At 40.8% G+C, this 14,888-nt stretch overlaps 3 protein-coding genes across 3 annotated transcripts; 1 reads left to right on the forward strand and 2 right to left on the reverse strand.

Moving 5' to 3' along the window:
• Nucleotides 1-5,083: 5,083 nt before the first annotated feature.
• Nucleotides 5,084-6,310, reverse strand: EAE97_000788 (uncharacterized protein). The gene is made up of 2 exons (XM_038871298.1): nucleotides 6,096-6,310; nucleotides 5,084-6,007 (listed from the first exon to the last, which is right to left on the reverse strand). The coding sequence occupies exons 1-2, from the start codon at nucleotides 6,162-6,164 to the stop codon at nucleotides 5,336-5,338; spliced, it is 741 nt and encodes a 246-aa protein (XP_038737199.1). The 5' UTR covers nucleotides 6,165-6,310; the 3' UTR covers nucleotides 5,084-5,335.
• A 2,178-nt stretch (nucleotides 6,311-8,488) lies between these two features.
• EAE97_000789 (uncharacterized protein) lies at nucleotides 8,489-9,478 on the reverse strand (the record flags this gene model as incomplete). The annotated part of the gene is made up of 1 exon (XM_038871299.1): nucleotides 8,489-9,478. The coding sequence occupies one exon, from the start codon at nucleotides 9,476-9,478 to the stop codon at nucleotides 8,489-8,491; it is 990 nt and encodes a 329-aa protein (XP_038737200.1).
• Nucleotides 9,479-9,814: 336 nt separating this feature from the next.
• EAE97_000790 (uncharacterized protein) lies at nucleotides 9,815-14,153 on the forward strand. Its single transcript, XM_038871300.1, has 4 exons — nucleotides 9,815-9,835; nucleotides 10,012-10,580; nucleotides 10,638-10,846; nucleotides 10,896-14,153. Exons 2-4 carry the CDS (start codon nucleotides 10,142-10,144, stop codon nucleotides 13,788-13,790), a joined length of 3,543 nt encoding a protein of 1,180 aa, XP_038737201.1. The 5' UTR covers nucleotides 9,815-9,835; nucleotides 10,012-10,141; the 3' UTR covers nucleotides 13,791-14,153.
• The last annotated feature ends 735 nt before the right edge of the window (nucleotides 14,154-14,888 follow it).

Genomic DNA, 14,888 nt, shown 5'->3' on the forward strand with positions numbered 1-14,888 from the left:
CTTCCCTCATTTGCTGTGTTTTAGAGTCGTGAAGAAAAAAGAACATGGTAAGTAAGATCTTGACTGTCCAGTAAATGACCTGTTCGTCAATTTAGATCTCAGCTCCACATTACTTTTTATTTCAACGCTTGGGAAGTACTGGACTGACTCTAAAGTCTTCGAGACATTGGAGTAAAATACTAAAGAATCATTCTCTATCTCTCCGTTATCCAACATATCTTCAGATCCGAGCGTCAAATACTTTCCTGGCCCTATATAAATGGAGCGGGGATAAATATGAGCTTCATAGATCTGTCAGGGCTTTTGGCGTCAAAATGAAGCGAGAGGAAGTGAATTCAACTATGGCGCAGGTTGATGGCGGCGGCATCAATGTTCAACGGGTTACCTATGTTTCTGGTAGTAGCAGAGGATCAACTTTGTGGGATGCAACATTTTGTTAAAGATTTCCCAACAAAAGCCGAATCGTACCTCTAAGTTTTTTTTAAGTTTTTTTTCTCATTTGCAGTTTTCGTCACTGTATTCTTCTTTCCTCTCTACTTGCTCTGCAATCTTGTTCGCTCATTTTTCATAAAGCTTCTTAATATTGTTTGGCAATCTCGCTGTTGTTTTCGAGATTACAGTCTCCATGTTCACCGTCTTATCGGAGCTCCAATTAACTGCTTGGAGCGTAGTAATGCTCTTGTACTTCTTTGGGCCATGGTTATAAGGATTAATTTACGAATCTACAGACAAACCAGTTAGAAATGTTCCGCTCTACATACTGTTCGTGTCCCGTCGCCCCACCAGCTGTAAAGCTCAGGGCAGTTAATGTTATCTGCGTCAAATCAGTGGATTTAAATGGGGCGGGCGATTGAACGTGGAGTACTCGAATACTTGCATGCAAGTTGAAGGGTCCTCTGTTCTCTCGGGGGCTTCTCTCTTTCTTTCTGTCGGGAAGAGGAAGGAGTACAAGTAGGTCCGATTTATGGATGAGCTCTTTCTTTTATACATGTCACTGTTATTATGTATTCACGTGTAAAGGAATTCTTCGCAAATCTTCCTATCCGTCGCCTAATGTCTTAGACAAGATATCATGTGCTTTGCGATCTAGCCTCATTGTCTAGTTTTATTTTCATTGATTTGTGTTATCTCTCCTAAATATGTCATCATATTTGTATTATTTCGACAGTAACCGTCTTTTGTCTATGGAGTACATGTTTATGCCCAAAGCTTGCTGTTGCAATTTAAGTCCATGATGTCATCTTTCTTTAAGTAATCCCAATTCTTCCATGTCAAATGTTAAGAAGGTTTTTAGTGGATAAATCAATATTCGTTTATGCTTTGTCCTTCTTTAACATTTCAGGCCTGGTATACCTCCAGTAAAAGAAAAGTCGGAAAGTTACTGTAACATAAATTTCAATGGCACGCAACTATAAATCCTTTTCATCGTAGGAATTTTAATATTCACATATACCGCTTGACAATTGAGTTTCGGTATCATTTAAAAGTATTACAACTTTATTTGTATGGATTTGACTTCTTTGTTTTTACAGTTATGATTGCTCATATCCAAAGCAAATTGATCATTTATACTGGCGCTTTTTAACTTTACAACAACTTAACTTTTGAGAATCGATAGAATTGCTTTCAAAGCATCTTCAACCTGCGCTGTCGTCACACACTATCCATCTATTGTCTCAAATGGCCCTATGCCTCTGATGCCTTGTCTTGTTCTGATAATTGAGATGATCTTGTGCGTTCCCATATTCAATACCACTTGGTTTACATCTTTACTGAACCTGTCTATGAGTGCAGAGGTACACAATCCTTTAATGATACCATACTATCCCTCTCTCCAGCAATATCCAGTAGCCCTGGTGAGCCGTAAAGTTTAGAACCTCAGTTGATCCTTATTATTAATTTCTGTCAAGTACTCAGCATGCAAAAAGAAGCAGCATGTAGATAGTTCCAGACGTCAAGCTTGACTTTTATATCTTGTATATACTTTCACATCGAACATCTCTCTACGCTACCTAGGTGTACAAAATCTTTGTAAAGTGGATAGGAACAAGAGGGAAAATGCACAGATCCTGATATGTATGTTTGACAGGCAGAATAGTATGAATCCTACGCATGACTATACCGGCTGCCACGTTAGACAGTACCCTTCGAGGAGCTTCAAATATTAGAGGGAAGTTAACTTTTGACAAGAAACCCTTCGAATTGGTCTGAAGTATGCATCCGCAAGTCTAGTTTCAAGTGCCTATTGTACTGCAGGACCAAAGACTTTAGTTATATAACGACATATCCTGGTGTTACTATCAGATCAAGCCTCTTTACATCCTTACGACAATACTGTATTCCAAACAGAAAGTCAGTCCGTTATAACTTGAGGTTCTCGAGACGTTACATCGACCACAATGAAAAGATCAGAGAAGTATCATTTCCTGCAGGACGATACGCGCATCAATAACTCCGAAATCACAGTTTATTACATCACGAATCCCATCAATCCATACTATACTTCCGAATTCATGAATCTTCTTGAGTCTGGAACATCGCGTATTCATGGATTCGATGACTTCCGTTTTACGAATCATTATTTACTGATACATCCAAAAAACATCAACATCCAACAACTTACAATCTGCCAATGTATCCGAACCTATGGCGAATCATTTATTTCATTCCCAGAATTACACATAAAAGTTAAGGTAATTTGAACTTACATATCGTTTACGAATTCTTTCCTAGATTTCCATACGGCCAATAGCCAGCCATTGAACTGTTTTTCTTTCATCGCTTTCTCATGCAATGAGTGGAGAGAAACAGTGTCGAGAAAAATCCAGAGTAAGTTTGAGGGAAGGTACTTGGCATCAAGAAAGATGATTACTTATCGTCGCTGCTACTTTCTCTCTCTTCTTCTTTGTGTTATGTTCGCATGTCTTTTTATGATGTTCTTCACTAATGATATTGAAATTGTACAGCACAGTACAGTACAGATATGGTGGTCAATTCATACCTAGCGAAACTGGCTTGAGAGTTTATTGTCTTATGGAAACTATCTTTCGTACATTCATACTGGTAATTAATCTTCTACCTTTCATCTCAATTTCCATCTATCCATCCATCTACCACCTTATCTCCAAACTTTCACACCCTCTCCTACCTCCCCACAATCCCCTCACTCACCACTCATCACTCATATATCCCCATCTCCATCTTCAAATACAACACCATCATATATCAACCACATCATCCCCTCATTGACTCCCTAACCATTTCTTCTCCTTCATACCCCAAATTATCTTCAAACCATTCCACTTCGATATTAACCAAGTCAGTGCCCTGCGCTCAAATTTTTCAGGGTGTACGATGGTGATTTCACTGATATAGCTTCTTTATAAATTTACATTGCTGGAACTGGACTTGTTTAAGTAAATAGGTAAGAAAGTAAGTAAGCTTCTTTCCCTCCATCATTCCCCCAAGTCAGCATTTCCCCCTTCATCGCGCTGCATTACAAAATCATTATTTTTTTCTTATGATATATCTTCATGTTTTCATTCCACCTCATATACTACATCCCCTTTCATCCTCCCCAATCTCGCAATCGTATCCAATCCCGCAGCGCGGTATACATCTCGTTCATTACGTATGAAATGTCAGTTTCCCGATGGAAAACGCATTGATAATTTGATGTTGCTGCTTTGTAGCATTTACTGTTTGTTAATTACTATCAGGGAAGGGGGAATGCTGAGTGGGGTCTGGATGTTTATATTTGGATGTTTGGATATTGATACCTATAATGATTGTGCTAGTTGTGTTGGTGTCGATACCGGTACGGGAGAATTGGGATTGAGAATTGGGATTGAGAATTGGGAACCTGAGGAGAGTGAAGATGGGACTGGATTGATGAGATGATTATGTTTTTGAGTTTGACAAGAAGGGGAGTATGGGGATGCTAACAGAGGGGTTGATATGTATGGTGTTTTTCTTTTTTTTTTCGCGAATCATCTGTTGATGGGTGGGATGGGATCGGATGGGATGGGGATTGGAGTGATATTTTTGTATTGGTTGATTTGACAGTGGAGTTAGTGGTTTGTTTGGTTATGGTGTTTCTGATAGTTTAGGGGTTGTTGAGAGATCGTGTATAACGAGGGTAATGGGGAGAGTAGAGGAATGGAGAGGGAGAGGAGAAAGAGCTAAGGTGGGGAGACAAATTTGAAGTCGTGGAATAAATCTGCAGTTATAGAGAAAGATTTGTGGATGTTGAGGGGAAAGGGAGCGGAGATAGGTTTGAAGGATATTGATATCAGGAGCGATACATGTATAAGACAGAGTGATAAGGAGAATTTTCTGAATCCGCGTACATATTGAAAGGGAGTTTTATAGAAACGAGGGGGAGACGTTGAAAGATAGAGATAGAGAAAATAATTAAAACATAATTAAAACAGAAACACAAACAGAAATCAAACGACACAAATATAACCAACTACCCTCAAATCTTTTCCTGCCCATCAAAAACCTCCAACTAGAAACTTGAATACATCATCCAAAACTACAAATTCTTCATCATTTTCCCATAATAAAATTAAAACACCGCAATTCGTATTATCTATCTCTTTTTATTCTTACCGTTGGATTTCCAGTTTTCAATATTTCAAATTTTCAATAACGAGGGTTGATAGATGGATTTCTTCTTCGAGTTCATACTTGATGTTTCATATTTGATAGTTGATAATTGATAATTAACACTTGATACTCCAAGAGAGGAACAGTATTCAAATTGGTAATAAAGATAAATAATTAGAGTTGTGTGATTTATTATTAAATCTTGAGAATGAGCTCATATTAAATATTGCTGCGCTGCGCTGTGAAGGATGAGAGGGGCGATGATAGTTTTCGAGGAATAGGTGTGCATATGGATTAGCTTCACGGGAAACAATATGAAAGGTAGAAGAACTTTCAATTTCGGTCAAGGAGAGAATTCAAAAACACTTTAAATGAGTATAACGAAATCCAATCAGTATGGATTAAGTAGCAGAAAGAAAAATCATCACAATTCACAATCAATTTGCAAGAGAAGACTAGAGTTTTTTTTTGACCAGCAAGAGCATCAACATTAAGTTTATAAAGGAGTGGCTATACTAGATACAATATGAAAATGTAAGAGTAGTATATCTCTTTCTTTTTTTCCAACAACCAAGGACAACCCCAATATGTAACAAATGAAAATTCTCCACCGCTCCATCCCATCCCCACAAGATCCTTTCCCCGATTTCTAATCCTGACCTTCAACTCCTGGTATGAATCCCGACACCAACTACCGTAATCCTAAATGATTCTTGCGAAAGATTTAAGCACGGAACTTGGCACCGATGGATCTCTTGGTGGTAGCTGCGGTAGCATTACCGGCAGCACCAGCGGTTGAAGCACCAGCCATTTGGAAAGCGGCGACACCACCGAAAGGACCAGCGCCCGATGGGTTAGCAAGCTTGACCAAGCAGACATTCTCTTGACCACCGACGGATCCAGTGCAGGACATGCCTGCTGGCATGGAGACGGCGATGGGGTAGTCCTCGTTGACGTTCTTGGCACGCTTGACGATACCCATGTTGACGAGAGATCTCATGACGAGGGAACGTTGCTTGGGTGCGGCGATGTTACCCTTGGTACCTGGTACTTGAGTAGTAACCTTGGCTTGGGTACCTTGAGAGAAGGCACCGGTACCAGTTGGGTCGACAATGGCAGAGTATGGTCCAGCTCCATCAGTGGTGACGATGTGGATAGTTCCACTGAGCTGACCTCCATCGGAAACTTGAGGAAGGGTGGAACCGGAAGCAGCCATGACAGCAGTCATGTCAGCCATGGTGTTGGCACCAGCCTTTGTCTTTCCAAGACCGTCGGTAGCGGCGTTCTTGCTGTTGAAGACAGTGGTGTCGACCTCAGTTTGCTTGTTGGTTCCGGCACCAGGGATGACGGCACCTTGGATACCGAGACCAGTGGTGTTTCCTCCCATGTCACCAGTCTGAAATAATGAGTTAGTATGAATAATTGGAAGTGGACATGATGAAAGAAGAATCATCAGATGAGAAGAGATGAGATAGGGTACTAACCATGACTGCGATCTTGCCATGGGCGGCAACGAGAGGGATGATAGCGGCGACGGCGATAGTATAACGCATATTTGCTGATTTGGGTTGGTTGGTTGGTTTTTAAAAGGTTTATTGAGAATTAAAGATTTAAGATGTATAAAGCGGGATACTAGTCAATAGTATGCGGCTGGAAATGAAAGATAATTGGAAGATTGAAAGAAACTGAAAAACTGTTGATGCTGAGGAGAGAATTGTAAACGGAGGGACATTCAGTTCCTTTAATAGTTTCTTGATCACAGGCAAATCGACTCCAGAGTACTATGATCAGACCAATTTCCATACTACGGGAGATAGTATCCATGAGAAACTTGCCAAGAGCGGTCCAAAGTTCCATACTGGACTCAATGCGAAGAGAAGGAGGACAATGGGAAGCGATGCGAAGTCTGTGCTCAACCTCCGTTCCTGATGCACAGAGCTTATCCGACATATTGTGGATACAAACAATCAAAGGTTTAACCATCTTGTCAACATAGTAGCAAAATAGTGGAGTAATTGCCACGACCGGATGATAGATAATTCACACTAGATAAAAAGGTCTAAACTCTTTGCCATAGTAACATTGTAGTCCTAACATCCAGGTAAAATGGACCGCCCGTGGATCTACGAGACAGACTGCGGAGAAGGCATCCAGGGAGTACGATAATTTTTGACTGATGATTTGATTCTTGAGGAGTATCGAAACAGGAAATGTTTTCGCCTCGACAGGTCGCATCGGAGTTTGTATGCTTCTTGGCAGATGTAGTCAAACAGGGACAGGTTTCTTCATATGATCTTGTCTGTGCACGTTTCCAAAGCCACACTCAACTGAAGGGGTGAAAACTCATATGGCTAAGGCTGATTTCATTTGAGACGTTCAAAACATTATGTTGGTTTGAAATATTGTCACTAGACTAATTCCAATAGAAGCAAAGACTGGAGAAAGAACTGCAAGTTTTGAAGTCTTGCCTTTGCAAGTTTACACGCTTACTGATCAAAACTTGTCAGGAATCATCAGTAACCTTATTCCACCCGGCATACCACAACTCTTAAGAGTCATGTTACCCAAAATGCAGTATTTGAATTTTGTTAGACGAGAAGTTGCTTTGAACTGGACTTGGAATACCGGAGGCGGCCCGTCGTATTGCCCCCTTTCCAGGACAGTAGTTTCCAAAATAGTGTTGATGTCGAATTAAGCTTGCTAAATGGTCCCCATCGACCAATCAGTAATTGCTATGGCGATCAATGTGGAGTTTCAATGGAGCATGGAGAAAGGCCTGGAATTAATCCATGACTCTGTGAGTTTGTGTGAAAAATGTGATAATGCTTTGCCGGTCGGTATCTGATACTTGGGACCCTTGAAGCAATCAAGTAATTGAATATTGTAGATCTTTTCGATATTCAAACAACAGACCTCTCACAACTGGTCGAAGCTTTCAAAACCTGAATCTCATCAAGTTGCAAACGCCCAAAGAAGTGAATTTGCGTTTAAAATTGTGTCGAGGTCCAAGGACTGCGCCGCATTGGTAGGTCGGGAGATCTTATTTGATACTGCATTACTTACCTTTGTAACAATTCTTTGCGGCTCATCCCTCTTGTTTAGCAATTGTTTTGTGTTTTGTTTGGTCTGAAATCAATGCAAATAAATTATCGGCAAAACCGAAAGTATCGACAATAATGGTCACGTGCCGACATGGCTTAATCGAAGAACCAAGCTTGATTTGGTCATAGTCGATGTCCTAGAGGTTCGACTGGTGTTTCAGAACATGAGCTTTCGGATGGAAATGGATCAATGCTCGGATAGCATTGCCTTCCTTAAATCATACAGCCGGATGCAGTGACCAAAACGTTTTATATTGCTTTGTTTCTTGCGATGAAAGACTGGCTGTACCCAGGCACCGAAACTTTTGTCTCATTACAAGCTTCACAGATGTGCTATGCTCAAGGAAATTTATGGAGAAATGTAATGGCTGACAAGGAAGGCTTTGAGGCTCGGGTAGATTTGCATTAACAATCCCCCCATCATGGTATCGACTTTGTATTGTGTATCTAGATGGCTGGTTATTATCATGACCAACAATGATATCTCTTCAAAGTTCAAACGAAGTTTATAGCAAACCCACTATGTATCTCCTGAGTTCCAACTTCCAAAACGTTTCAAAGGCAGCACGCACAGAACTGATTCAATGGTGCTTATTTGGAGACAGGGCTCGAGTTTGTGCGGCAAGAACTTCCTCGCATTCTCTCACCATGTTACACATCGGGCAAATCCTTTCAAGGTTTCCACCTGTATAAAGACTTTCGGTACATATGGGCGTGATATATCAGTCAATCCTCCCGGCTGCATTAAATCCTTATCCAATTCAAGTCCACCGTATTCATTCGCGGACACACATCAATGAATCTTCTCCAAAGATCTCAGATATACTACATTCTTCTTTGATCATACCACCAATCCATACTCGGCCACTTTCAACAGTTGGAGCCCCAAATTTTACCACTGTACATCCTCTCACTTTGGCAGCGGACCAAAGAATATCTTCATTCCTTTCTTGTTGAAGTCGTCGAAGTCTCCATGATTCTTCTCTCGATAGAACAATCTCGCTATCTTTTTCTTTCCTATCATCAGAACGAAAATCCCTGGCACCAATTCTGGGAAGTGCAGCAAATTCAGACAAGAAGAATGCAGATAGCTTCTCGACCAAAGGACCTTTCAGGATCAATGTACCAAATATACCATTCCCGCGCATTTTATGCCGTAGTAATTTCTCTTGGGCTGTTGCTTCATCCCCTTCTAACAAGACATTATCTCTTAGCAGAAGCCTCTTCTTCATATCCTTTCCTATCGACCAAATTTCGTTTCGTCCACTCCATGCTCGTAAATCCCAATTTTCCCCTCTTGCAGTTCTCCCAGCTGAAACCCAATCTAATAAACAAAGGGATCCGCCTTCTTTGAGATTGAAAGTTTGTGATTGTTCATATACACTTTCTGCGAAAGGTTGAACTGGATCGGGTAATAAACAAACAGACGCACCATCCTCAATGGTAACTTGTAAATGTTGACGTGTAATAATATCACGTGTTGGCGATTTGAATATCTTGGTATGACCTTGTGTAACGATACTCAACTTTGCATTTGGATTGACATCTATCTTGAGATGAACTTGATCCCCGCCGACAAGGCCTCCACCATATGTCAAAAGAAAGACCAGGACGCTCTTTTGTTCAGCTGAAGGGGAAGGAGATATCAATTTTAGTGGGTATTGAAAAGTCATTCTTGATAGAGCGGAGATTGAATGAGGTAGTAAGTGAGCAACCAAATGCCCCTCGCCTGGAGCAGACGATGAAGGGGGGAAAGGAGATAGCATATTGAGAGGTCAAGTAAAGCTCTGGTGAAGGATGAAAAGTATGGCGGAAGGAATATGTTGTTATCGTATCATTTTAGAACTGGTAGAATTGGTAGAGCTGGTGAAAGGATAACTTTGGATAATTTTGACTTGGTACTCGTAGAAAGCAAAGCATCCTTCAAACTGTACACACACACACAGAGAGAGAGAGAGAGAGAGAGAAGGGGGGGGGGGGAGAGTAACTTATAAAATTATTATTATCTTTCCGATAAATAATTTCTCATAATATTTACCCCATTGAAGTGGAGAGAAGATAAGACAAGACAAGACAAGACAAGACAAGACAAGACAAGACAAGACAAGACAAGGCAAGGTAAGGTAAGGTAAAGAAAGCGGGAGCTGGATACATCCATGGATACCTACATACATACATACATACATACATACATACATACATGTAGACAGGCTGTAACCGTACCTACATGCTGAAGAGGCTTGAAAATAAGCGTTGGAGGCCTTAAAAAAAGCTGAGTGGCGCTAATAAATCCAATCAGAAACGTTCAAACGCGATATTCATTCAATTCTCGCGATACATCAACATTAAATCACAACTTACAACCAAACGCGCCATATCACCCCAAATTTATTCTTTAAATTTCAATCAAATGCGCAATTGATGCGCTGATGAATACTCAACGATTGCCACTCATGGAGATCGAAAATGATGTGTCAAGCACACCAGTCGTATCTGGTAGAAGGAAATCAGGACGCGCCGTAAAAGCACCCGAGAAATTCGTTCCAGATTTACCATCATCCGCAATTCGTTCCACAAATGCCAAAAGGAAGAGATCCGATGAAGAAGGAGAAGATGACGCGTCAGAGGAAGAAGAAGTAGAAGTGGAAGAAGAAGATGAGGACGATGAATTAGAGGAAGAGAGTGCGGGGGAAGAAGAATTAAAAGAAGCTCGAAGGAAAGCCAGAACTTCCAAGAAACCTGCAGCAAAGAAACCAAAAATAAATGGCACAGCTTCACATGCCAGAGTGCCTGCTGTAAGATTGCCAAATCGACCCAAAAAAGCAAAGACAGTCGTCTTAGCAGATGAGGATGCTGAAGGACTTTATGGTATGCGCCATGAGCAATCATGATCCTATTATTAACTTGTACTGACTTCTTTTATAGCTGATGTTTATACGAGTGGGCGACCATCAGATGAGATTGTTTCTAACTTCCTGGATAAATATGCACAAAATGGTCCTGGAGCTGTGGCAGAATTGGTAAATTTCGTATTGAAGAGTGCTGGTTGTGACCTTGTTGTCAACGAGGATGATGTTAACGATGCAGATAATGTTAATGGGAAGATCGCAGACCTTCAAGAAGAACACCAAGCAGTAGGTTTTGTCACATTTCTTGGATTTAACTATGCTGATTATGTGGTAGCAAAATATATCCGATTATCCATTAATCTCACGAGCGAAGAATAGCCACGCCTTTCGTACCTCTTTCCTTGATTTCTTCGACTCTTTGAACAAAACAATGAATGCATCTGGAGCACTTTATGATGAGGACGAACCCTTAATGGAAAGCATATTTCATTGGATGGCTTCCATGTCGTCTTCGAACCTACGACCTTTCAGACATACTGCGACTGCCGTTGCTTTAACTATTGCCACTTCTACCTGTCAAGTCGCGAAGGAACAGATCGAAATCGCTGCAAGAACTTTACGTCAACTCGAAGGAGAAAAGAAAAACAAACGACCCAACAAAGGTAGACTGGCAGACTTTGAGAGGAAGGTTCGAGAAGGAGAAGGCAAGAAGGAGATTTTAGAAGAACGATTGAAGGATATTTTCGATACAATTTGGGTTCACAGATATCGAGATGTTGACCCGAAAATCCGGACAGAATGCATTGAAGCACTAGGTCTTTGGATTCACACCCTACCTGGTTATTGGTTCGATGGGCAATATTTACGATATCTGGGATGGATGCTTACAGATTCGGCTTCAACTATGCGACTCGAAGTGGTTAAACAACTACAAAGAATTTTGAAGAATTCTGGCAATGTTTCAAAAATGGGTACATTCATCGAACGATTTAGACCTCGGATCATTGAAATCGCCACAAGAGATTCGGATTCTGCTGTTCGGTCAAATGCAGTTGATTTGGTTGACATGCTTCGAAAGGGAGGAATGCTAGAACCAGATGATATTGATGTCATTGGGAAACTCATTTTCGACTCGGAACCCAAAGTACGCAAAGCTGTTGTTGCATTTTTTGTTGAGAATGTTAAAGATGTGTTCGATGAAAAAATTGAGCAACTGGGTGGAGAAGATGCCTTGGAGGAGATTTTGACAGTTGACGATGATGATTACGATTCGCCTCGTGCTAGCTGGATTAAACTCAAGTGTCTCGCAGAGGTTCTACAAAATTATGATATTTCTGACGAGGATGAGATGCCCAATCAAATAGATCAAACGACTATCGAACATTATCTAGACCTTTCCAGTGGGGAATCAAGATTTACCCTTGCGGCTCAAGCATTATATGAGAAGATGCCTGAGCTCAAAGAATGGGAAGTTTTGGCCGGTTACCTACTTCACGATCATTCTTCTAATCCCAAAGGCAAGGGCACCAATCGAGCATTGAGGGAATGTTTCAAACCAGAAGAGACCGAGGAGATTATTCTGCTAGAGACATTGAATGCAGTGGTCAAGCTTAATCTAAACCAACTCAGTGAGCCAGAAAAATCACGAGATAGAAATAAGAAGAGAAATGCTAGAGCCGAATCAGCAGAGATCAAAGAGACAACAGCTCGTCATTTAGCAGATATCATTCCAAGATTACTCAAAAAATTCGGCGCTCACCCAAAAACTGCAACTGCCGTCTTACGCCTGGAACATTCTTTGAACCTTGGTGTCTTTCAAGAACTACGACAAGGTTCAACGGGATATGCCAAATTACTTGATGAGATCACTGCTCAATTCAGTGGCCACGCTGACAAGAATGTTCTTACTGAAGCCAGTGCAGCAATATTACATGCACGAAGTTATGAAGAGTTTGAAGATGTCACAGAAAGCAAACTCCAAACACTATGGGAGGATACCACAAATATACTTCAAAACATCAACAAAGCTGGTGAAATATCTGTTAGAGGAGATTTCACAGACTCAATTCTTGTAGAGCTTTCGGCCAATCTTTCAAAGGTGGAAAAGCTTGCAAGTATTTCAAATTGTGTTGAAATTCTCGAAGCCGAAGTTGATAGTCAAACCCCATCTCCTATCAGTATCATTTTGTACGTCGTTGCAAGAGGTCAACTTGAGGAATCAAATCCAGATATTGATGCTCAAGAGGATGAAATTGTTATATCGGCTATTCGCTCGGCCATGTTTTATTTCATGTGGAAAGTACATTCGTTGACAAGATCAATCTCATCAGGTGAAGAGATACCAGACGCTGATATCGATTCTCTCAAAGATTGTCAAGAAACCTTCATTCAAAATCTTGTCGCCGCTTTGTCTTCTCGAGGTACCCTTGATCCAGTCCGTTTACTTGCAACTGGCACTCTTCTCGATCTTCACGTTTTATTCGCCACTCTACGACCTCAAGCTACTGTCGTTGGACAGAAAGATCCCCAAAATCAATCCGAGAACCTTCAATCCCTTTTTAAACAAATCTCTCCAGAAGCTCAAACGGAATTAACCTCCATCTTTGACCATGCCGAGAAACACTATGCGAAAAAAGCCAAGAAACGTTTAGAAGAACCAGATGATGACGAAGCTCCGGAAGATGAACCCGAAGACTCAGATGACGAAGATGAGGAAGTCACAGAACATGAACGACAAAGTGAAACTCTCAAGGCTGAACAACAACTTTGTGAATTGACTGGAAAACTTATCTTGGCTATCCTTGCAAAAGTTATTGATGCCTCGGGACCTATGAAGGGAAAATTACGTAAACGCATTGAGAGGAATAGAAACAGATTGGGTCATAATTTCAAGGAAGTGGTTGCGTATCTTGATGAACCTAAGGAAAAGGTCAAGAAAAGTCACAAGAGTAAGGCTCAACAAGCAGCAGCAGAGGCAGCTGCACTGGCAAAGAAAGAAGCTCTTAGGTTGGAATTGGAGGATGAAGACGAAGAAGAGGAAGAAGATGATGATCCTTTTGCGGATGCTGAACCAGAAGAGGGATCAAGGGAAGACTTGAAGAGGAGAGAATTAATCGAGGATGTCAGTGGTGACGAAGAAGAAGAAGTTGAGGGAGAAGGAGAAGGAGATGCCGACGAAAATGGTGATGTGGCTGATGAGGATGAGGATGAAGATATGCTGGGTGATTGAGAGATCGATTGGGATGTTTGATTGATTTATGACTCTTTTTTTCTCTTAATTCTCCTTCTTCATCTCGACTTTCATCTCATGTTTCCTCCTTTACTCCGCTTGCTCTCATTGGCTCTTGCGTTGCAGCGGCAAAAATTACCCAGTATGTCTATCTGTCTATCTGTCTGTCTATCTGTCTATCTATTTCTTGTATGTATGATAGTCATCTCGCGAAAAGAAGTCATTTTGTGCTTTTTGATCTGCATCATGACAGATTCAATTCAATTCAATTTCGATCCGATTCGATATGTGCTCTGGATAGAGGAGAGCGCTGGTGATGTCGATTTTCTTGTTTATGTGTGGAAGCTTGGTTTTGCTGGAGGGGGATGGGGTGGATGGGTGGGTGGTGGAAGGTGGAAGATGGAAGTTGCAACGTTGAATACCTATGTATGCATGTGATGGGAAGAGGTGATTAGATGAGATGAGATGAGATGATGAGATTTACTGTACTGTACTGTACTGTACTGTGCTGTGCTGTGCATATGTGCATAGATACTTGCAGTTGCAGTTGCATATGTGTATGTGTTTAATGAATAGGAATTTTCTACTTTCACATTGTATGGGATTTATGTGATGCATGGATGGATGAATGAGTGCAATGGTGATGGTGATGGTGATGGTATGTGAGTGATGTTTTTATTTCTATTATTTTTATGATGCTGGTTTATTCGTGTAAGTGATATGTGTATGTGTATGTGTATATATGTATGTACTTATATATGTATGTATGTACCTATGTATATGTATGTATATATGCACTGTGTACTCCGTATACTGGGTAATTAATTTGATCCAGTAGATCAATATCCATATATCCCTTTGGAAAAGATCACACTCCAGAATATGAGTGTTATTCTTATCCTCATGATCATCATGCACATCTACATGAGAAGTAATCTTATACACGTAAAACCAATAAGTTCTTCACCACAAAACCATAGGTATCTAGGCACATGGAGTTAATAAAATGCCAATGATTCAATTCGACTCTATGAATTAAGATTAGAGAGAGCAATAAAGCCATACGTATGAAGTGGGTTTAGTAGAGATACTATTCCC

The sequence above is a fragment of the Botrytis byssoidea genome (assembly GCF_014898295.1).
Source record: "Botrytis byssoidea strain MUCL 94 chromosome Unknown BBYS_002, whole genome shotgun sequence".
NCBI classification, from domain to species: domain Eukaryota; kingdom Fungi; phylum Ascomycota; class Leotiomycetes; order Helotiales; family Sclerotiniaceae; genus Botrytis; species Botrytis byssoidea.

Bases quoted from the DNA above. Each gene is read 5' to 3' on its own strand.
- EAE97_000790 (XM_038871300.1), top strand. From the start codon at position 10,142: ATGAATACTCAACGATTGCCACTCATGGAGATCGAAAATGATGTGTCA. The intron at 10,581-10,637 runs GTATGCGCCATG...CTTCTTTTATAG, and splicing joins GGATGCTGAAGGACTTTATG to CTGATGTTTATACGAGTGGG. The intron at 10,847-10,895 runs GTAGGTTTTGTC...ATTATGTGGTAG, and splicing joins TTCAAGAAGAACACCAAGCA to CAAAATATATCCGATTATCC.
- EAE97_000788 (XM_038871298.1), bottom strand. From the start codon at position 6,164: ATGCGTTATACTATCGCCGTCGCCGCTATCATCCCTCTCGTTGCCGCC. The intron at 6,008-6,095 runs GTTAGTACCCTA...TCATTATTTCAG, and splicing joins ATGGCAAGATCGCAGTCATG to ACTGGTGACATGGGAGGAAA.